The sequence below is a fragment of the Carcharhinus amblyrhynchos genome, chromosome 2 (assembly GCF_965287045.1).
Source record: "Carcharhinus amblyrhynchos chromosome 2, sCarAmb.v2.hapA, whole genome shotgun sequence".
Lineage (NCBI taxonomy): Eukaryota > Metazoa > Chordata > Chondrichthyes > Carcharhiniformes > Carcharhinidae > Carcharhinus > Carcharhinus amblyrhynchos.
The window spans coordinates 77,330,580-77,355,881 of NC_137325.1; the positions used below are offsets into that span (position 1 = coordinate 77,330,580).

At 38.8% G+C, this 25,302-nt stretch overlaps 1 protein-coding gene across 4 annotated transcripts in view; it reads right to left on the reverse strand.

Moving 5' to 3' along the window:
* Window positions 1-941: 941 nt before the first annotated feature.
* The window catches only part of umad1 (UBAP1-MVB12-associated (UMA) domain containing 1), a 96,991-nt gene continuing 72,630 nt past the window's right edge, over window positions 942-25,302 (reverse strand). For all 4 annotated transcript variants that reach the window (XM_080207633.1, XM_080207626.1, XM_080207642.1 and 1 more), the window contains exon 4: window positions 942-2,191. In XM_080207633.1, coding sequence (XP_080063759.1) covers window positions 1,925-2,191 — 267 coding nt within the window. In that variant the 3' untranslated portion in view covers window positions 942-1,924. The remainder of the gene's footprint in view (window positions 2,192-25,302) is intronic.

The window sequence follows — 25,302 nt, forward strand, 5'->3', positions numbered from 1 at the left end:
GATTTAGCCCTCTGATTCCAAAGTAGGAACTGCAAGTTGGAATATTTAATTCAAATGCAAAATCATCTTCAGAAAGCAAAATAAAGAGGAAACAAAGGTGTGATTGAGAAAAGGGGAGCGACAAAGTAAAAGTAAATGAAAACATTGATTAGATTTAATCTTTTCCAAATCTCAAACACTAATTAAAATCTGAAGGAACGAGCCTCTGAACTTGTAAATATTAACTTTCAGAGCCAGAGAGTTTGTTGCTTACACTCAAATGGCCACGTCCTAATGTTTTCTGGCATGTAAACAGCAGTAGGAATCTAGTGGCTAAGTACTGCTGATAGCCCCACCATTATTAGAATCATAAAATCCCCACAGTACAGAAGGAGGCCATTCAGCCCATTGAATCTGCACTGACCACAATTCCACCCAAACCTTATTCCCGTAATCCCACGTGTTTACCCTGCTTATCCCCCTTACACGAAGGTCAATTTAGCATGGTCAGTCAACCTAACCAGCACATCTTTGGACTATGGGAGGAAACTGAAGCACCCAGAGAAAGTCCACGCAGACACAGGGAGAATGTGCAAACTCCACACAGACAGTCACCGAAGCCAGGAATTGAACCCGGGTCCCTGGCACTTTGAGGCAGCAGTGCTAACCACTGTGCCACCGTGCCACCCATTTTTGTGATTCTTACCACAAAATCCCAGCCAATATAGGGCAAGTCTTAGTAACAGCAGGGCACAGCACAACGCTGACAATATCACATCACATTGGGTATTTTCAGTGAAATATATGACAAATGTGGAAATAGTTCTCATTCTTAAATTGATTTGATGATTGTAATAAAATGAATAGCTGCTACTTTCCAAATGCAAACTGTGGTTTCTTATATTGGAGAGTGATGTCACTGTAAAACAGTAACTGTTGTGCAAAAAGGTAAAAACAATCCACATAGTAAGTGGGATACTTTATTACGACACCAAAGTCTGAATTGAGATATTTAGATCCATTGCCATGTCAAACAGTCATAATGTACATTCTATTCTTTTGACACCATTTGTATTCTTTCAACATTCAAAACAAAAATTAATATAATCAGAAAACAGAATCATCACTGCTATAAAGGTCTTTACAGGTAGATACTATATTTTGTATATTTCCATATGACAAGATTGAGTTGTTTTGGTCTATTATAACCAGATAGATTCTGAAAACCATTACTACAAAAGACTCAGTAATCTAATGATTAGATGCCAAAAATCATATGTGAGCACCTTCATACTAGAATGTGTACGTGTGGCAAGGATATGAAGAGTTATTACTGTTTAGTCCTTTTCTATCTCAATACCATCACATAATTTTCTGTAAGGCAAAACTTACTATAGGATTGTAAAGGGGGAGTGGCTCAGATCAGGGTGTTGATCTGAACCCAAGATTATATTTTGAAAATATTTAATGTCAGCCTCCTTTGTTACAGGCAAGAATCATGTCTCTAGTTAGACGTCAAAGTTTCTGGCAAATAGGACAGGCATACGATGGCAATGTCAGCACTTGATCCTAACATGGTGTGTGTAAAGCCAGCATATATGCCAAGATAGCTTCCCACTTAGCTACGTTTCTAAGTAAACATATGGAAAGAATTTATTTAAACAAAGAAAATAAATTTGCTTCCCCTATTTTCCCCCAAGCTTGCTAAACTACAAAAGTCTCTGGGATTCTTGGCTAGCTGATCCCTACAAGGGGCATGTCTCACTTAATTGAGGCAAGAGACTTTTAGGACTGTTATTCAAACAATCTTCCTACTGACAGCTGAACCACGTGGTACAATATCAGCAATGCAACTTTTATAGAAAGTTAACACAAGTAAATCAAAATTAAATCAGTTAATTTTGCAATATTCAGAACAGCTGGTAATTGCATGCAAACAGTAGCATTAATCTAAGGAATCAGAAAGTACAGAGTTTTCCAGAGTAAAATCATACCAGAAATTTGCTATATTTTCATTCACATTCTTTGGTAGATGCAAAGTGGCTGGGAGGTCCTGAAAACTGGACTGTACTGCCAGAATATGAGGGGCTAAGGTGAATGGTACATCACTGAGGAGATCCGCAGTAACAGGAAAGCTTTCTATTGTTTGCTTCATCTGTTGAGCAGTCCACGTTTCATCTGTTTGGACTGGATATAAATTTGTTGCTTCTCCCTAAGGGAAAGAAAAGTAATGACATATTTGTGATAAAGCCCATAATTTCTTTTTATTCATTCTTTCACAGGATGTGTTCCTCTGATTGGACATCCAAATCTCAGTGCAGACGGCTTCACTGGCATTTAGGCTCCGTCCCTCAACATGACGGTGTGAAACATGCCCCCTCTTTCTTGACAAAATGCCATAAGATTTAGAGCAAAAACCAGCCTGCTTTTCTGGGGAGAATCATGCCGGTTTTCAATCAAATCCTGACACTTTGCCTCCTTTTGGTAACATACAGTACATTAACAGACTCAAAGTATCTTGCCATTACATTTGAAAACCGTAAAAAACCTCAACAGATTTGAAATAGACTTAATACACAATTATGCATCACCAACATTAATTTTAGTAGTATTTTCCAGGGTTGGCAAGTATTTGCACAATAAGCTTGGCAGTATACACTGCATCATTTTTTTTTAATACAGCATGCAGAAAAATTATTATTGCCAAGTGTTGTTTTACACTTACTGTAGAACTAACTGGAGAGAATCATTTCTTTTAAACTAGCATAGAATCATAAAATCATGTGACCATGAAATGTTAGACAAACCCTTGATGACTGGAGAGGAAGTCAAGCCCTGGGTCACCTTATCACACTGAAATCACTTCTAAGTACACCGTTCAATAGTTTATTCACAATATCTGATCGCTCTAACCCACTAATGCTGGTTTATACCACAAATAGATTTCTAGAAGACAGGCATGTCCACAACTGTACCTAATACCAAGTAACAAAATACCAACTATTGTATGAAATATTTAGTATAATTAGGAAATAAGATGCATAGAACATAAGCAAAATGTAATATTGTTGGCAAATCATCTCCAAATCAAATGTCAATAATATATTAGGGTTCCTAAAGGATTAAGATTCTTTAGAGACTTGACAGTTCAAAGGTCTTTCCAGCTTAATAAACTTTAATAATCTTTAACTTAATATATTTTGTAGTATATATATTAGAGGGGAATGCTTACAGAACTGTTTAGAAAAAAATTCTTAAAGCTGACTTCTTTGATTAGCCGCAACTTACATTTTGTGATAATAACAAGGAAAATATCCTTCAAAGTGGGACTTAAATGTCAATGCAAAATAAATGTCAGATTTGCTGAATTTTTACTTATCCAATATTTGCTGTATTTTGGAATAAGTCATTAATTTACCATTAGTTGCCATTCACACAATGACAGAATGTGTCATGTAGTTCAAGGCTTGAATAAAAAGTAATCAATGTTAAATTCCACCACTGGCACAAATTTGACAAGATGAATATAGCTTGAAGATCATGTAGCAAATGTGAAGGTTTGCATATAATAATCACACATACAGCAAAGATTAAATAGCAGCATTTTGTTTTTTTTAAATTCATTTACAGGATGTGGGTTTCACTGGCTGGGCAAGCATTCATTGCTCACCCCTAATTGCCCTTGAGAAAGTGATGGTGTCCTGCCTACTTGAATTGCTCAAATCCCTGTGGATTAGTTACATGTATGGTTCTGTTCAGGAAGGAGTTCCAGAATTTTGATTCAGTGACAATAAGAAATGGTGACACATGATTCTAAGTCAAAATGGTGAATTACTTAGGAGGGAAGTTCCAGGAGATGACGTTCCCATATGTTTGCTGCCCTTGTCCTTCTAAACGGTGGTGGTCATGGGTTTGGAAAGTGTTGTCAAAAGATTGGTGCAGTGTATCTTGTGGATGGTACATACTGTTAGCTGGTGGTGGTGGGAGTGAATGGTTGAGGAACAGATGCCTTATGTATGGTGTCAAGTTTCTTGAGTGTTGTTGGAGCTGTGCTCATTCGGGCAAATGAAGAATATTCCACCACACTCCGGACTTGTGCCTTGTTGGTGAACAATCTTTGGGGAAATCAGGAGTTGAGTTACTCACCAGAGGATTCCTAGTCTGTGATGTGCTCTTGTGGTCACAATATTTATGGTCAGTGGTAACTTCCCAGGATGTTGTGAGGGATTCAATAATGGTGATGCCACTGAATGTCAAGGGGCATTGGTTAGATTCTCTCTTGTTGGAGATGGTTGTTGCCTGGCACTTGTATGGTGTGAATGTTACCAATTGTTGGCCTGATCCTGGATATTATCCAGGTTTTGCTGTATAGTGACATGCACCACTTCAGTAACACAGAAGCACCTGCTGATACTGAACACTGGGCTTCACTGATAACTGCACACTTATGATGGACGGAAGGTTTTGATGATGCAGCTGAAGATGGTTGGAGCTAGGGCACTAACCTGAGGAACTCCTGCAGTGATGGAGATGATTGACCCCCAACCACTGTATAACCAGCTTCCTTTGTACCAGGAATGATTCCATCCAGCAGAGTGTTTTCCCCCAATTCCTACTGACTCCAGTTTTGCTAGGGTTCCTTGATGCCACACTTTTTCAAATGCTGCCTTGATGTCAAGGGTAATCACTCTCACATCTGGAGTTCAGCTCTTTTGTCCATGTTTAAACCAAGGCTGTAATGAGTTCAGGGACTGAGTGATCCAGGTGGAACTGAAAACGGAGCAAACTTGAGTAGAACTGCTAAGCAAATGCCACTTGATTGCACAGCTGATGACCCCTCCCATCATTTTACCAAAGATCAAGAGTAGTCTGAAGGGTGGTAATTGGCCAGGTTGGATTTGTCATGTTTTTGTGCACAGGGCATATCCGGGCAATGATCCACATTGCTGGATAGATGTTAGTGTTGTATCTGCACTGGAACAGCTTAGCTAAGAGCATGGCAAGCTCTGGAGACAAGTCTTCACCACTATCATTGGAATGTTGTCAGGACCCATAACTTTTGCAGCATCCAGTGCCTTCAACCGTTTCTTGATTTATTGAATCAAATTGGCTGAAGTCTGGCATCTATGATAATGGGGACTTCAGGAGGGGCCAATATGGATTCTCTACTCAGCACTTTTAGCTGAAGATTATTGCAAATGCTTTAGCCTTATCTTTGCACTGGTGTGTTAGGCTCCTCTATCACTGAGGATGCTGATATTTGTGCAGCCTCTTCCTCTAGTGAGTTGTTTAATTGTCTACCACAATTCACAACTGGGGATATGGCAGAACTGCAGACCTCAGATCTGATCCATTTGTTGTAGAATTGCTCTCTGTATTATTTGCTACTTGGCATGCAAGTGGCTTTGTGTTGTAGATTCATCAGGTTGACAGATCATCTTAATGTATGCCTGGTGTTGCTCCTAGATCAAGCATGCTTTTCTCTCTTCTCGGTTTCCTCACCACCGGCTATGTCCTTTAGCACCTGACCAACTTGCTCAATGGTAGTGCTACCAAGCCACTCTTGTTGATATATATTTAAGTCCCCCTTCCCCAGCACATTTTGCACACAATGCTTCCTCCAAGTGATGTTAACATGGAGCAGTACTGATTCATCTGAGTAAATGAGTGAGGGAGCAGATGCAATATAATGTGGCTAATGTAAGGTTATCCAATTTGATAGCAAAAGCAAAAAGGCAGATTATCTGAATGGCTATAAATTGAGAAGGGAATGTGTAACAAGACCTGGGAATCCTTGTACACCAGACACTGAAGGTAAGCATGTAGATGCAGTTTGAGGTGAAGGCAGCAAATGGTATGTTGGCCTTCATTGTGAGAGGATTCAAGTACATGTTCAGAGATGTCTTAACGCAGTTATACAGGGCCTTGGTGAGACCGCACCTAGAATACTGATGCAGTTTTGGTTTCCTAATCTGAGCAAAGATGTTCTTGCAGCCAAGGTTTACCACACTGAATCTTGGAACACTGGGACTGATGTATGAGGAAATATCAATTGGGATTATATTTGCTGGAGTTTAGAAAAATTAGGGAGGATTTCTTAACCTATGAAATTCTAACAGGACTAGTCTGGGTAGACGCAGGAAGGATGCTCCCAATGGCAGGGAGTCCAGAACCAGGGGTCACAGTCTGAGGATACAGAATGGACCATTTAGGCGTGAGATGAGGAGAAATTTCTTCACCAGAGTGATTAGCCTGTGGAATTCGATACCACAGAAAGCAGCTGAGGCCAAAACATTGTATGTTTTCAAGAAGGAGTAGATATAGCTCTTGGGGCATGCCTTTAGAATATAGCTACATTAAAGGTTTAAATAGGCTTCCTGCATAAGTTAGTAGGCTTGTGCTGTGGGCAGTTGGTGAGAATATGATATTTATGGTTACCTGGCAAAATTAATGCACTGTAAGTAGTCTATTTGTGGATAGCATAGAATGACTAATGCAGTGGCCCTATTTGCAAATTTAAAAGCTCTCACAATGACTTTAACGGGGTTATGATTTGCAATCTCTTCAGGTTCTCTTGATGCACCCATGGCTCTCTCCTGTGTTCTCCACGATAGTGCTCTTTGATGGGAAAAGTTATGCACAATGCAGTATACAATAATACAACAATACTTGAATCCTTTGCTCAGATATCAAAAAATCTATCCCTGAACCCGAAGTGCTACTACAACATATAAACAAGGTGCTCAATAATTACCTTGGTGAACTTGTACCCCTTATCATACCTGTGCTCAGCTGGTGTCCTGGGATACCGTACCATGGTCGAGAGTAGTAGTCAGATCAGGGCAGGAGGAGGTGGTATAGTCAGGTCTGGTTGCATGTTTGGGATTGGAGGGATAGTTGTATTGGGTCAGGAGGGTAGCCATTGCACTAGAGGTAATCAGGTCTGGTTAAGGGTAGTGGGGTCCAGCTGAAAGAGGTAGCTGGGGAGCCAGCAAGGTGATTTGGGTGGGGGTGGATGGAGGGCAGTTGTGGACTTACTCAGGCGTTAGTGTAGGTTCATATGTCCAGTCTGTATAAACAACTTATGAGTAATTACCCAGGCAAATCCTGTGGATTTGTCACAAGGCTCTGACTCCAGTTGAGAGTTAGACACACTCGAGAATTAGAGACAGTCATCCGCTCCTACCCTGCAGAGTAGAAAAATTGCCCATCATAAGTTTAAACTTCCCAGGTAATTCCCTTGTAGGGCTGTGCATCAGGACTTCCACAGAGTCTCAATGTGCATCTTCAGTTGTACTTCCGATCTCTGATGATCAGGAGCCTGGATGACTTGTCCCAATATCTTGTGACACTAATGAATCCTGAAGTGAATTTGAGGTGGAAACACTACGGAGGGAAGAGTGACGAAAAGAGCACTAGAATTTTTTTTAAACAAAAGGTGAAAATGCAGGTGTTATTAATCTCAGTGCCAAGGGTAATTGCATCATTCAATAGTGTTTTATTTAGTAAAATAAATATCTCTGCCAATATAGAATTAGTTGATCTAAAACTATTTGTCTGTCCTTACATCATAAAACAGATTTAAAAAGTATTTATTTTCCCTTGGTGAGGTCATAGAACAGCAGTTGCACCAACCCACAATGTAAAAAGGCACTGTCCTTTCCAAAGAAACACACCACTAAATATGGTACCTCGGCATTATTTTTGTATTGGTGGAGACTGTGGCACTTATAACATTTAGGAATGTACCACTGCACTAAATTTAAGCCAGAGCCATTCTGGATTTCACAATTAAGCTTACTCTATTTTTTCAGAGAATATTGTGGCCAATATGAATTCCTCTATTTGCTTGTTCACAAAATGTCTATTCTACAAAGCAGTTATAAATTCCTTTATCACAGTTAAAATTAAATAGATTTACCAATCAAAATGTTTCAGAGTGCATTTATTGTGTAGTGCATAATAACAATGCTTATCATATCCTGATAATCAAAGGGTATTTCCTTTATTCCTTCTTGGCATCTGTCAAGCTCAACTGTTCCAACCAATTACAAACCCACAACACGAGGTTACCACTAAGTCTTTAATCAGCTCATACTTGTTTAATTGCTCAGTCACTCCTTCCAAGATGATAGATTCCTATAATTTCCCTACAGCTGATGTTAAACTGCTGGATGTGTAGTTACCAGATTTATCCCCTCCTCCCTGCTTAAATAATGAAGTGACATTTTAGGTACAATTGAATTATGATCAAAAAATCCACAATGGAAAAGAAAATTAGGCAGGCAATTTGCAATGTGAGGGTTGAGCAATTTCACCCCAAACCGTCTCTACTTTTGAAAAGGAACCAAAAATCTCTAATTAGCATGTACCTCATTTATAATTAGAATTAACATTTTCTTACAGTTGAGTTTGAGGGGTTATAGAGGTGCACTCATGCAGAAACCCATCATCAAATTCAGTGTTTGCAGAGATTATTTAGCAAATCAAAAACTATTATTGCCAGACAGAAGATGAGCAGACAGAATTTTGTCAGCTCATGCCCTCCTTCACTTCTCATTGTTTCCTGCTCTTTGTTAGCAATCAGTAAGCATGACCAATCTGATTGGCCAGCAGCTCTGCAGTCCCAGCAGCATTAGGGGCCAAGATTGAGACATTATATTTTATGATTCCAGGTCCCACAGTCCTGGACATGTAGAGGTACATTTTCCTCTATTTTACTTTTGTCTGCTAATCCATTAAGCGGCATACTTCTTTCTTCAGAGCTTGTTCATCCTAGACATATATTTATCTTGTCAGTCTGGCATTGTTCTCTTGGTGATTTCATTTATTTTCTACTGAAATGCTGACGGACATCTCAATGTAATGCCTTTATTTTAATTTTTCTCTAATCCCTTCAAATTTAGCCTATTTAAATTTGCTCTTTGCTCTTGTTCTTTGTCATAATTTGATCCCTAATCATGCTAAACCTTTGTCAATGTATGGACCCTACTTTCAAGGAGTGTGATAACTTTAATTTTATGTAGGCTATCTTGCTCATTTTGAATATTTAGTCACTTTGAACACTGCCTCAAACGGCTTCTCTTATTCTCTTATACAATGAGTCATGAAGCAACTCAGCAATGATAGCAGGAGCCATGATTGCTGCCGAGGCAGGTAAGGAATCCTGCGGCCTATAAAAGATAGGCAGAAAAAAAATCTTTACAATAACTGAGGACTGAGAGTCAGAGGAAACCGCCCCTCCCCCCAGGGAAATCACAGAGGCTACAGGGATTAACTTCCCTGCTCATTGCCCCTCTTTGCCTTATGAAAACATCCCCTTTGAGTTGCTACTGTTGACTTGCTACCTCATAGCACCAGGGACCTGGGTTCGATTCTGGCCTTGGATAACTGGGTGGAATTTGCACATTTTCCTCATGTCTGCATGGGTTTCCTCCATGTGCTCCATTTCTCCCAGTCCAAAGATGTGCAGGTTGAGTGGACTGGCCCTAGTAAATACATAGGGGTTACAGGGATAGGATTTAGAGAGTCGGTGAGGACTCAATAGGCCAAATGACATCTTTTGGCACTGTAGTGATTCCACGATTTAGATGGCAATCTCTTCATGCACAAGGGGTCATCCTGGCGATAGCAAAACTCTCAGATGCAGGACAGACTTGGAAAACAGATCCCAATATGGCTACCCATGATTTTACCAATCCCTTCCTATCTTCCACCCCACCTCTTGGGGATCTGGATAAATGAGCCTCCTAAGTTGCTTTCCTATCTCTGTATCATCAGCCAATTTGGCTATAATAGACCTGATCCCTTGATCTTGGTCATTCATACAAATTGTAAATAGTTGAGGCTCCATGATCAATGGCTATGGCAGTCCAAAAGTTACAGTTTGGCAACCTGAAAGTGACTCATTTATCCCATCCGTTTTCTATCAGTAACCCAATGGTCTACCCCAATAGTAATATATTAACCCCAACACGTGAGATTTTATCTTGTGCAGTATCGATTTATTAACACCTCAATGAATGCCCCTTGGAAATCAAAATATACAACATCTACTGATCTCCTTTTCATCCAACATGCTTGCTACATCCTCAAGGAATTCTAATTAATCAGAATTTCCCTTTGATAAAACCATGTTGACTCTGCTCAATTGTATTATGAACTGTGGAAGGCGTGCCAATCAAGCAGGCTATTTTGCCCTGCATGGTGTTGAACTTTTTGAATGTTATTGAAGCTACACTCAACCAGGCAAGTGGAGAGTATTCCATCATACTCCTGACTTGTACCTTGTAGATAATGGACAGGCTTTACGGAGTTAGGTGTGAGTTACTACCACAGGATTCATAGCCTCCAACCTGCTCTTGTAAAATTCTGCTGAACATGCATCTAATCAGGCTGGGTTTCCTCTTGAAAAAAGATGGCTGAGAAAATATTTCCTTTTGTGGGGAAGTGATATAATAAGAAGCAATCAATATAATTGCTTCTTATTACAATTATAATTATATATTGATATATACAATTATATATAATATAATTGTATATATCAATTATATTATCTCTTATCAATTATATATACTATAATTGATTGCCTCTTATTACATCACTGAGGAATCCCATAAGGAATTAAGAAACTTCATCACTCAGAGGATGGCCTTTCATAGGACCAGCACCAGCACCACTACTGTTATATATTTAAGTGTCTGCAGGCTGCTTTAGGAGCTGATCACATGATTTAAATGGTGATGTCATTAGGGTGTTGTAAAGTTTACTGTTTTACTTTCAGTTTGTCCTCTGTATAGGCAACAGTCCTTTAGCAAATCTGTTGTTAGTTTGAGCCTACATGTGAAAGCCATATCTTTTCTTTTTGTTAAAGCCCACAACTTAACATAATTAGGGCATTACAACTAGTGGCCCAATTTCGCAGCCCAGGTGCCTTGCCACAAATAACTGAAGTGGACAATATAAGTTATTCATTTGACAAAGAAGAATATGAAAAGGGCAGGGAAATGGGATTAAAATAGTTAAGGATGATTATTATGCTTCCTTTGTGATGGTTTTAAAGGCGGGATGAGTGTATTAAACACAGCGCATTGATTGTCTGCAGTCTTCCCACATGCACTGGCCTGCTTCTCATTTAACAGGGGTGGAGCTTTTGAACCAACTAATGCCGCGCCAAGGGTAAAATGAACAGCAGCCTTTTCTGGGTGGGCTCTCAACCAACCTTTTAGTTGGAGAGGTGGGGTAGAAGGAAGCACAGCACCCTGTAAAATCCAATCATAAATCAGTTGCAGACTTAATATAAGTATTATGAGTTGAATAGCATCCATCTATGCTGTTATTCCTTTGACCCTATCTCTAAGCAATAACTTTAGAGACATTGATTTGGAAAAGACCAACATTGTCCTCTAATTTGTCCTCTTGGTGTATGGTAGTGATGGTAACCTAAAGGTTTTAGGGGAGTGATTGAAAAAAATGCAATCATCCTTTCATTTGTCATTATGTATGGATAAGACAAAAAATAAAACGTTATACTAAGATATTACATTCAAAGAATTACAAATAACTGCCATAAATTTAATAAAAAGTCATTTGATGAAATGTATTTGTCATTGCAATAATGGCTTATTCTTAGTAGCACACAGTTGTTAGGATAATTACAATAATGCACATGTTATGTTTGTTATTCTTTTTAGTTTCACTCAAACACCATTTTATCTGCTTTTCATTTAACACACATTACACCAAAATATTTATAGAAAATAAAGAAAATATGTCCAGAATATATTTCTCTTAGAACTGTGCACAGATGTACTGTTTGCTCGATGAGATTTTTATACATTAAAAAAATCTACAGCAAACTCCTTTCATTGTTTTACTATGACACTTTGCTACCTTCTCTTCTCAGACTGAAGCCAATTAAGTCAGTGTCTGCTGTAATTCTGGAAGATGAAGTATAAAGACAGCAAGGCTCATTATCTGAAACCCTTCAGTAACAAAGCGGGAGTGCGGTCAGCCACTGTTACAGGAATTGAAGGCAGTTATTAATGAATGTCTATTCAGATCCTGCCTCTAAAAGACCCTTCTTGATCCTCATGCATCTATTCCATACTACAAATGTTTCCGTCATTATTTATCGACTTGTTGAAAGGGCAGGTTGAAAAGCTATATACAGGGAGCTGAATGTTTCAGCTATATGTAGAGAAAGGGAAATAGTTTGAAAAGGTTTCCAAGTAAAATCTGAACTATAGAAAACCACAATGATACTGAAGTAGGCCATTTAGCCCATCATGCCTGTGCCAATTCTTTGGTAGAGTCAACCAGTCAATTCCACTCCCTTCCAGTTTCCCATGCGCCTTGTATTTTTCTCCCTTTAAGGATTTATTCCTTTTTGAAACTTCCTATTATTTACTGAATGCAAATCCCCAAAGCCAAGTGATAGCCTCCTCATTTACTGAGTTTAAGGTGATCAGTCCTCCACTTACTCTGTTGGGGGGAACACTCCTTGGTAACATGCAGCACCTGTCTCTCCACAAATACACCAGTGCTGAGGCCCCAGGGGTAGAGGGTAGCTATGCTAGAACCATGGTCTGCAAATTTAACAAGGACTACTCTCACCATAGCAGTTCAAAGCCTATCGTTGGACAGATGAGATTTGTCACAAAGAACCTGTCGTTCCCATGTTCCCCAATCCTGAGGATGTCTACTGGTAGATTTTGTTTGGGAAGCATGCTCCAAATGGGATGCTGAGTTGGAAGACAAACAGTAGATGGGTTGTACAGTACATCATGGAGTGGTAAATGAAATGCAGCACCAACGATTTCAGGCAGATTGTCGATTTTCATGGGTTGGCAGATGTATGGTGGAATGATGTCTGCAAGATCAGTAAACCAGGGCAGGGGTGTTGAAGTCCTCAGTTAAGTGTTCTGCTTTCCACAATTGATTCTTATCGTTCTTACCAATTCTCTTTTTTCATTATCAAACTTCTCTTTTGTATGTGAAAGTTCATTTTCTACGTTAATCTTTCCACTAACATCGCTTATTACTACATTTACCTCCATAAAACGTTCTGCAACGCAAATTGTATCATCCGTCACCAACAGACACACACACACAGATACAAAACCCCACTGATTTAATGTTTAGTTATTAGTGTCACAAGTAGACTTACATTAATAATGCAATGAAGTCACTGTGAAAATCCCCTAGTTGCCACACTCTGGCGCCTGTTCAGGTACAGGGAGGGAGGGAGAATTTAGCATGGTCAATGCACCTAAGAATCATGTCTTTTGGACTGATATATGCAAGAATATTCAAACCTGAAAGACTGGTTTTGTATGGTGCATTTGTGTTGGATATTAGCAAGGAACATTTGGACCTCTCTTTCATTAAGCAAAGAAATACTTGTATTTAATAAAGTGGAAGGAAGATAATAAAACACTGCAAAGAGCAATCTCATACTTCAGCAAATTAGCAGTAAGCACCTGGTCCCTCAAAGACAGAAAACCCAAAAGTATCTGTTTCCCCATATCTACACACTGCCGAGACCATTTCCCAAAAATACCATCATAAACCTATTGGTCAAATATAGCCAGTGACTACCACACCATACAGCTTGAGCGACCTGGACTTGGATATAGTCTATGGTTCAGTGAGGAAAACAATCTTTTGCACAAACTATAGCCGAGCTGTTTCCTGAAGATGGCAGCTTCTCTCTCGCTGCTGCTTCTTCAACGCCTCATCTATGTCTAAACTACTTCCGATCACTCAGCATTCAGACTACTAACTGTATCAATCACAAAGAATACCCTGTTCCATACTTTCTTCTTCCCTTGCTGTCCAGACATGGTTTACAAAATACACAGCAGTTTCTATTTACCATAAGTAAAATCAATCCTTTTACTAGAATGCTCAAAGACTGAAACTCAAAAGTATCTGTTTTCCCATACCTATACTCTGCTGAGACCATTTCCCCAAAAAAATTTTAAACCTATTGGTCAAATCTAGCCAGTGACTACCACACAATACAGTTTAAGTGACCAGGATTTGGGTATAATGCATGGCTCAGTGAGGAAAACAATTTTTTGTACAAACTATACAACTATTCAGCTGTTTCCTGAAGACTCATCCTCAAAGCCACACCCACACAAACTCGTCCTCACCCGTGCGCAGAGTGTGCACACCCCTCCTGGGCAAACCAAATTGGCAAAAATATTTTGGAGCATGAGGTCGTAGAATGCATTCAAGAACTCCTTTAGAACAATAAAATCATGGAACCAAACAACACGGGTACAGCTTTGTTAGATCTTGCACGGTGCAATGTGATAGGGTTAATTGATGATGATGATGATTAATGAGATAGGCTACCTCACAGTAAAGGATCCTATGGGATAGAATGAAATTAAATATGACATTTTTTAAAAAGTCCCATTAAACTTGAGTATGAGATACTTAAACCTGGAACAGTGTTTCAAATTTAAATAAAGCCCATTACAAAGGTATGAGGGATGAATTAGAAAAGATCAATTTGAAAATAGACGAGAAGGTATGTAGGTAGACAAGCAGTGACAAGCATTTAATTTAAATAAATAATTCAAAATTTTCATTCTATGTTTCATTGACAAACAAAGCTTACACAGGAAAAGTGATCCATCAGTAGCTGACTAAAGAAGTTAATAATAGTAATAGATTTTTAATAAAAGAGGTTTATAATGTTGAAAAGAACAGTAAGAATGAGAGTTGAGAGTTAGAAACCAGCAAAGATGACCCAATATTGATGAAAAGGGAAAAAATAGATTGAGAGTAAACTAGCAAGAAATATAGAAAAAGATTATAAGGGTTTCTATGAATATGTAGAAAAGAAGAGAGCAGCAAAAGTAAATATTGATCCCTTTGAAGCTCAGAAGGGGAATGAAGAAATGGCAGCGACACCAAACAAACATTTTGAATCTGTATTCATAGAAGACACAAAAGGCATACCAAATAGTGTAGAACCAAGAAGATAATCAATGAGGAACTTCAAAAGGGGAAGAATGCTGCAGAAACCACATTTTAAAAAAAGCCAACAAATCCCCTGGGCATGAAGGCTTCTATCCTTGGGCTTTAAATGCAGAGATAGTGGATGCATTGGATATGATTTTCCAAAATTCCCTAGATTCTACAACAAAGCCAGAAGATTGGACGGTATGCAAAATATAAAATGTAAAATTGATATTCAACAAAAAACAGAAAGGGAAAGGAAGAAACTACATAGTTAGTCTGACACCAATTATCAGGATGTAACTAAGAGGGGAGTTAAACTGGAACAATAGTATACCTGGATTTTCAAAAGGCATTTGTTAAGATGCCATATAAAAAAATTGTTACACAAAATAGGGCTTGTGTGGTTACAGATAGTAGATAATAGCAATACATACAATAGCACAGACAAAGGATTAGTTGATATAATCAGAGTGCAAGGATAATTGGGGCATTGTCAAGTTTTCAGGCTGTTACTGGTTGGGCGCCTTCAAGGATCACTGTTGGGGACTCACCTCTTTATAGGCTGGAATATTACTGGCCGGTGGGATTTTTCCATCCTGCTGCAGTGAACAGAGGTCAAGCTGGTTGCCAAATTCTCCAACCTCACAGCAGCAGGAGCATGGCGTGAATGGCTATTAAGATCGTGCCCATCGTCTTTGTTAATGATTTGGATGAAGGTACTGAGAATAACTTATCCAGCTTTGCTACAAATCTGGCTGTGACAGTAAGCTGTGAGGTAAACATAAAAAATTGGAAAGGAAATTCAACAGGTTAAGCGAGTGGGTGAAGCGTTTAAGTGTTCAATGGGAACTGGAAGCCTTTTTAATGGGAACAAAGTTACCAATAAGGTACAGCAAGCAATTAAAAAGGCTAATGACATGTTAGTCTTTATCGCAAGGAGTGCAATAAAGAAGTCTTGCAACAGTTGTGTGGAGCTTTGGTGAAACCAAAGCTGGAGTACTGTGCATAATTTTGGTCCCCTTAGCCTTTGACTTGCTCTTGTAGCCATAATACTTATGCACCTGGTCTATCAAGTTTCTTATCAATGGTAACATTCAGGATGTAGATGGTGGGATTGTGAGCAACATTTCGATAACCAAAGCTGTTGAGAGGGCTTTAAATTAAATTTTAGTGGGGGGTTTCATGTGAACAGATATTTAAAAGGTTAAGAGAAAGGGCAATGCAATAGTACAAGATAATTACATAAGTAAAGATATAGGCAGTATGACAGGAAAGGACAGGGCTATAAAAATAGAAGAATGAACCAACAAAAAGTCAGAATAAGAAAAAACGGTAAAAGAATTGAATGAAAGACTCTTTATCGCATTGCTTGCAGTATTAATAACCAAAATGGTTGAAAGTATAGCATAAACAGAAAAAAATGAGTATAATAGCTATTACAGAGACATGGTTGAAAAGTAGCCATGGATGATACCTGAACATTAAAGGGTATTAAACATTTTGGAAAGAGCAGAAAGAAAGTAAAAGGAGGTGGAGTGGCTCTATTAATATAGATCAGTAGAATAATGAGAAATGATCTTACTTGAGTAGATCAAGACGTGGGGGATTACCTGCATTGTTTTTGGCCCTGTGTTAAGATTAAAGCTTATTGGTTTAATGCTCTTAGAGCTTGAGAGAATCTTTGATACAGTCTCAGAGTTTGATGCATTGCATCTGATACTGGGCCAGAATTCTCCGGCTGTTCATGCCATTGGAATTCTGTGGTCTCACCAGTGGTATACCCCCAAGCATTCTGTTATCAATACTTCCCCAAAAATGTTCCAAGGGCATATAATAAAATGCCCAGGATAAAATGATTATATACCATGCATCAGGAAAAGAAAAGGATTAAAAAAATGAGCAGTGCCAGAACCTATTCCCGGACTCGCATTGCATTACCCTCCTCTTTATTATATTTTTATATTTCTTGCTATTTTCTTTTATAATCCATTTTTCTCTCTTTATTTTTAGTTATCTTTTGCTGGTTTCTAAAACTCTCAATTTTCTGGCCTACCAGAAAGCTGAGCTGCATTTTCTTTCATTATGATAGCTCTTTCATTTTGATACCACCCTTAACTTCCTTAGTTAGCTCCAGACGGTGGCATCCTTCTGGTAGAGTCTTCCCTCCTCAAATGAATATTTCTTTATTGAAAGTTATGAAATATCTCCTGAAATGTTGCTACTGCTTTTTGGCAATCTTATTTTTTAACCAGCTACCAAATCCAGTGTTACCAATTCTGTTTTCATACCCTTGTAATTTCCTTAAGTTTAAGATGCCAGTAGTGGACCCACATTTAAGTGCAATTAAGAACTATCAAAGAAGTTACTGGTGGAGTAGTTTATAGAGCTCCTAACAGTAGCTCCACTGTTGGACAGAGCTTACATCAATGAATAATGGGCATTTGCAAGAAAGGTACTGCAATAATTGTCAGTGACTTGGAACTTCACACCAATTGGACAAATCAAATGGACAAAGATAGGCTGGAGGATGAATTTGTAAGAGCATATTTGGGACAGTTTCTTAGAACACCACGTTCTGGAACCTACTAGGGACAAAACTATTTTGCAACTGGTAATCCGTAATGAGACAAGATTAATTGAAAACCTCATCGTAAAGGATCTGTTGAATACAAACCATCATAACATGCTCAAATTTCACATTCAGTTTGAGGGCTAGAAATGTGGGTCCACTGCTGGCATCTTAAACTTAAGGAAATTACAAGGGTATGAAAACAGAATTGGTAACACTGGATTTGCATGTGTTTTGGCTCTGGTGGTCTGGGGCGGCTTAAATGGGAATTCCCATTAACAGTGGTGGGAACAGAGGATCCGCCACCAGCGAACACTGCACTGCCTCCTGCTGCTGAGAATTATGGTGAGGACAGGTTAGAGAATCTCACCCTGGGTCTCCCAGACAAAATGATCAGTAATATGAATGAGAAATAGCTGTACAATATCCTAACATTTGCAGCAAAGAATATTCTTAGCTCATGGATTAGTGAGAAGGCCCCTTCAATTCAGAATGAATACAAATGGAATTTCTGACTTGTTTATTTCAAGCTGAAGTTGATACACTCCATAATGTTCCTGAGTTTGCCTAATCACTTTATTCCTGCAAGATTTTCCACGAGGTCTGTGGCCATTATCCTGTGGACATGGTTGTGCGTTGCTTGAGACAATTAAGGCTGTACCCTGCTATTCCCCCATCCTTCGATATATCCTTTTATTACTTGTATGGTGGGAGCACTGGATGCAATGACTAATCCGAACCAACAGTGTTGCTAATTTTCTTTATTCTCTCTCTTCCTACATGTATTTGTTTGAAAAAAATCTTGCAGTATTCTATCAAACTTTGAAAATTTGTGTTTTGTATATAATTAAAATATCTTCTTCAGTAAAAATGTATTTTAAAAATACAGTAAAAGATTCTTGAAGCATATAAAAATTGAGAGAATAAGAAAGTGCACATTAATTCTTCAGAAGGTGTAATTACAAACTAGGAAACTAATGGGAAATGAGGAAAAGGCAGGGTCTTTGATGCAGTATTTTGTATCGATCTTCAGAATTGAAGACATATAAAGCATCTCAAGAATAGTAGAAAATCAAGAGGCATATGGGAGGGAGGAACTTAAAACAATCACAATTACAAGAGAAAAAGTAATGGGAAAACTAATGGGACTTTAGCCTGACAAGTTCCCGGGATCCCTTGATCTGCATCCTATGGTCTCAAAGAAGTTATTTGCCCATTCTACAAGCTTATGTCCTCCTGCAATTTGTTTCCTCAGTGTTGACTATTTCATCCAACAGCCACCACCACCCCAGCCATTCTGCCCATCCACACAAAATGTGATGTCACCTGCAAATTTACAAATTGTATTTTTGATTCTCAAGTCCAAATATTAAATGTAAATTCTGACCAACAGTGGTCTCAGTGCTACTTCTTGTAGAATACAATTTCTCACTTGATACCACGCTGAATAACTACCCGTTACTCTCACTTTCTTCTTTCAGCCTTGAAGGGCTCTCTTTTCTAAGCCATCTAGCAATTCATTGGCAATTGTCCCCTGACTCCACATCCTCAGACCTTATTCATTATTCTACTATGGGTCACCTTATAAGCACCTTTTGAAAATACAGATCAATCAAATCTATGGCAATATTATTGCCTTCACTCTCTTACCTTCTCAAAAACATTCAATAACATTGATCAAGCAAGATTTTCCCTTTTAAAATCATGTTGACTATTCATCATTTTATTTTTAAGATATTCTTCTCTTCTCTCCTTTAATATATTCAATTATATTTCCTACCACCTGCTGACTGGTCTACAATTCCTTAGACATGTTCTGTTCCCATTCTGAAACACAGGAATTAAATTAGCTATCCACCAATACCTTGACGCTACTCTTTTTTTTCTCCAAGAATTATTAAATATGCTAAGTAATTCCTTGGTTTTTCTTCCATGAATTTGTTCAAAATGTGTGAATACAATTCATCCAGAAAGGGGCTTTGATGTTCAACACATTCCTGCCCTTAAATTTAAATGCACTCATCTCATCTATGTCATGTTTACCTGTTCAATCTCCATACTAAATATCAAAGCAATATATGATCACTGACTAAATATTGACTAAACATTACTAAATCCAATCATGAATTTTCTCTTCGTGGGCTTTTTACATATTGAATTGGAAAGGGCTTTCGTACACATTCTATGAACAGTGTCTTCACCAGTCTCTTCTGTTCAATGAGTATAATAGTAGTTGAAATCTAATTCTTATTATTCTAAGATTTATCTATTCTATTATTTACCTGTATATTTCTTCCTCCAAACCCTTTCCACTGTTGCGTGATCTATAGATGACAGATATTAGCCGAACTTATCTTTTTTTCATCTGTCCATATATATTCAATTTTTGTCTTGCTGATTGATGCATCCCTTTTTTCGGCTGTCATTATGTTATCCTGAATAAATACAGCTGATCCACTGCTGTTTTCCCTTTCTACCTTTTCTAAAGGTGTTAAATCCTGCAATATAGTCCCTACAATGTCTGATTCCTCCAAAAACACGATTGCCTTCAGCTCCTGTTTTATTACTGGCATTGCAACAGACATTTTAAATGACTTTTAACAGGATTTCCTCTCATTTTACATTTAACCATCTTTTTTAAACTCTTGTTTTATAAAACCAAATTTTCCATTGCCAATGTTCTCTCTTATCTTACTTTATTATTTCTTACGTTCTCCAGCCTTGCTTTGCCTACATTTAGGCTGCTTATGATTCTGGTGGATTCCTTCCTCTCTCTTACTAGTTTAAAGCTTTGCATTTTCATTAAAACATGGGTCCATGCAAGGACATCAATACAGGAGTTCTTCAGGGCAGTGTCTTAGACACAAGCACTCTCAGCTGCTTCATCAATGACCTTCCTTCTTATCATGAAGAAGCGGATGTTTGCAGATGACTGCACAGTGTACAGCACCATTCGCAACTCCTCAGATACTGAAACAGTCCATGTCCAAATGCAGCAATACCTACATAACATTCAGGTTTGGGCTGACAAGTAGCCAACAGCATTTGCACCACACAAGTGCCAGGCAATGACCCATCTCCAACAAGAGAGAATCTAACCATCACCCCTTGACACTTAGTATAATATTATCATTGCTAAATATCCCACCATCAACATCCTGGGGTTACCACTGTCCAGAAACTGAACTGGACTAGCCATTTAAATACTGTGGTTACAAGAACAGATCAGAGGGTAGGAATCCTTTGGTAAGGAACTTGCCCCATAGCCTGTCCAGCATCTACAAAGCACAAGTCAGGAGTGTAATGGAACACTGTCCACTTGCTTTGATGAGTGCAGCTCCAATAACATTCAAAAACTCCATCACATGAAAGCTCCCCTCCAAGCCACTTACCATACTGACTTGGGAAAATATTCTTTCCCTGTCGCTGGGTCTAAGTCCTGGAATTCCCTTCTTAACAGCACTGAAAATGTGCCTACACCACATGGAGGCAACAGTTCAAGGCAGCAGCTCACCACTGCCTTCTCAAGGACAATTAGGGATGGGCAATAAAAGCTGGCCTAGCAGCAGCACCCACATCCCACGATAATTATAAACATCCCAGTTCAGGTAGTTTCAAGTACCACTGTTTAAAAAGTAGCACTCCATATTGCTCATGCTCATGTCATCAAAACATTTTCTAAGAGAGAAATTTACTCAAATCTTCAGAAATAGTGGGGTGGAGATTCAAACACTCAACAAAAGCTTGAGCAAAGAAAGGTCTTGAAACAGACACAGAATCCTGCAGCAAGCACAGGACCCTTTTTGCACATGTGCCAGGAATGTTAAAAACGAGAGGATCATTATGGCAGTGGTCATGCCATTGGCACAGATCAGATGTAGGACAACATGCTCAAAAATTAGCATGCATGACATGTGATATGTGAAAAACAGGCAAATACATATCAATTTCTATCCCAATGTGTTCAAACAAACTTGCTGAATGTAGGCCATGTCAAATGTCTACATACCAGCTGAGGCCTACCAAATGAGTCTGAGACCTCTGGCCTAGACCAAGATAAATGAGTATTAAAATAGAGCATTTGCATAATCAATATTATGTGCTGCTTTTAATTTTTATCATCTCTGACACTGTTTCATAGGAACACTTTGTCATAAAGAAACTTACTGACAGAGTCAAATAAGATATTGCTGAAATAAATTATGTTTTCACTCGTTCTAAATTTCACAACTGTATATTATTAAGCCTTTAACTCATTTTGTAGTTTCACATCTCCATTGTGAAAAAGGCATCGGCAGCTGCAAGGTTGGAAGGGCCAGGTCAGGCCTCATTGCATATCATCCACACTACCATATCAAGCTGTGATTAGGTATAATTCTTGCACCGTCTGTCTCTTCTCAAGTCAAGTTCACTTTAAAGGTTACTGAACACAAAGGATGGCATGAATCTTCAGCAATCTTTACTCATTACAAGACCATCTGTCAAAGTTAAACATGTTCACAAGGAGACATTTCATTCATGCTGGAAAAAAGTTTTGCTTTTAAAGCTTAAATAAGATCCAACAACATACTTGCTAAATTCAAATAAGGAAACATTTCACTACAAGAAGGAACAAAATTTAAGCAAAACATTTTCTGGAAGTTTGAGGGGAAGGAGGTGTCAACACATCCCAATTGAGTGCTAAATTCAATAGGTTTACTTCACATGTACCAGCCCACACTATTAGTTCAATGATCACTTATTTTTAACCCCAGTCACAAAACTTACAAGGCTTTGCCATTTTTAAAGGGCACCCCGATCAGAGACAAAAAAAACTTCCTCCCTCACCCCACCACAGAGATCTGGGGTTCTCCCAACTCCCCACCCCTCACCAGTGATAACAGCGAACAACCTGCACACCAGTGATCAGAGGTGGCATTCCACTCCCACCGACCCTCCGCTAGCAATAAGAGTGGGTAACCTTCCTCACCAGAGCTGGCATTTAACCCTCCCACCCACTCCCAAATGTGATCAAAGCCAGCACCACCTCACTCTTTCTCCCTCCCCATATGAAACTCCCACTAAGGTCTGTCCCTGGCACTGCCTGGCCACGTCCCTCTTTCTCAGGGACTATATTCACCTTCATGTCCCCAAGGACTCCCATGACAGGTTCACGTCGATGAACTTTTTGTAAACCTCACCAATGTGATGTCACGTCAGCGAGGAGTGAATATATGGCAGTGGGGGGGTAATTAAAGACATTAAAATTAATGCAAATACATTAAAATGAATTTATTGTCCTTTGTGCACATGAACCTTGCAACATCAGTGGCGAAGAACAAGGAAAATTGCGGAATGCAATCTCTCCAGAGAGAATCACATTTCCCGATTCCGCATTTTCAGTCCGCGTCACTGATCTCCAACTGGCTGAAAATCATTGCCACAAACAAGAAATCATACCACTGTCTGGTCCTGCATAGACCCTAAATATAAACTTGAAAGCTAGCAAGGGATAAATACAAGTATAATTTTGAGAGGCAAAGTAAGATACTGAGCATTATTTCCCCACATCATTATTATTTCTCACAAGTAATACCCTGAAATGGACTCTAACTTTTTGTGTCCTAAAAGGGCTAGCTCTACCTCCAGAAGTTGGTGTAATAACAGCACTGCATTTTGTTTAACTATATATTTTCAGATTTAGGCAAATGAACATCCCAACATTTTAGTAACACCAGTTGTAGAAGTGGGGAATTCCCATCATTAAAATGTTAAGAACGTTATATACTTATGGATTTTGTGTGTTTCACAGGAAATTTGAAGATATTTCATTTTAGAATGACAAGAATGTCATACCATAAAGCATACATTATAATATAAAGTGCTACGGACCTCCTGTATCTATGCTCAGACAAATATTAAATTTGAGTTCAGGCACTAGGAAACTCTTCTTTAAGTAGTCGTACCTTTAACGCCGTTGTACACCACACAAATATGTTCTTTCCTCAGGAAATCTCACCATTAAAGCCTTCTCTCTACTACCTTTCAGAAAGTCTTTGAATTCACACGTCCTAACATGTTGTTTTGCATTTGTTCTTTCCATTTTTAGTGTTATGGGACATTAAATAATCATAGAATCTCTACAGTGCAGAAATAGGCCATTCAGCCTATTGAACCTGCACCGACAACAATCCCACCCAGGTCCTATCCCCATAACCCCACATATATATCCTGATAATCTCCCTCACACTAAGGGGCAATTGAGCATGGCTAATCAATCTAACCCGCACATCTTTGGAACCGGAACAATCAGAGAAAACCCACACAGACACAGGGACAACATGCAAACTCCACATACTTATCCAAGGCCAGAATTGAACCCAGGTCCCTGGTGTTGAGAGTCAGCAGTGCTAACCACGGTGCCATCCTAAATAGATAAATGAATGGAAAGTAAAATAAAGAGAAAATGCTGGAAATACTTAGTTGTTCAATCAACATTTGTGGAGAAACAGTAGCAAAATAGAATAGGTAGCAGGATTTCCTGCTCTGTCATCTGAAAGAGTTGGCTCAGAACAGATTGACTGGCAACACCACTTCAGTGATGGCTACAGCTGGAACTGCGTGCAATCCTCAGAGTCTAAGCCCTAGATTAGTAAGTACAGGAAGGAGTCTCACACATAGAGGCAAGGTAAGGATCAGAGAGGATGGGCAGAGTTTGTTGGGCAGAACTTTGGCAGGAGACAGGGAGGCACCTAATGAGGAAAGAAGGTCTTAGAGTGAGGCACCATCCCTTACAGCTTAAGCATGGTAATGTGTCAGGCAGAAAACATGCAAGAGCCTCAACTGGGTTGAAGTCAGGCAGTCCGCTCTAGGTTTTCTTCAACTCTAAAATTGAGGATAAGTTGAACGTGGGTGGGACAGCAGCAGGATGGTCAATTTCAGCACCGCCCCCTTCCATAAATCCACCAGCTGGGAACTAGAATTCTGACCAATGTTTCAGGTCATTGACTTTTCATCAAACTTAATCACTATACTTCTTTCAGCCTAGAAATGATTGTTACCAATACTATCAGCTAATATTGAACATAAAAAGTTAGTCCTTGGAATGATAAATTAATCCTTGTAACCTTATATATATATATATTAATGACGCTAAAGCACGCATATTAAAGCATGAGTGCACAGTTTTGTCTGAATCAGGTGGTTATGGGCTTAAGTCCTAATCCAGTATTTAAATACATTTTCTTAAATTGACGTTTCAGTGAAATTCTGAAGTCAGTGAAACATGATTAGACTTACCCTTTGGATGTGATATAAAAATGAGGTGCATCTGCCTGTTCAAGCATAAGTCAAAGATCCCAATTTTCCCATGGTCCTGGCAAAATGTCTACCCCAACCAACACACTAAACAGCTGAACTAGTGATTTATATAATTTGCTGTGCAAGATTTTACTGTGTCTATTGCATATGGATTGTGAAGTATCTTATGTAGTGCCAAGGAGGTAAAAGGCACTGTTTAAGCACAAGCCCTTCACTGTTCTAATCTTGTGTACATTGTATCTAGATTAGGCAATTGTGGGTTTAAATTACTGTTTCCTGCATGAATACCACCAAAATAGATTATCTGTTGATTTGCTTCTTTTGCTGTTTAAGACACCTGGTTGTGTGCAAATTTGTTGCTGCACTTGTGATGCAATTCATAAGCAATGAATTAGTTTTCAAGTACTTTGGGACACCCTGAAGAAGTGTGCAAGTTCATGCTTTCTTCAGGCCCTCTTCTCTCATTCTTGATCAAT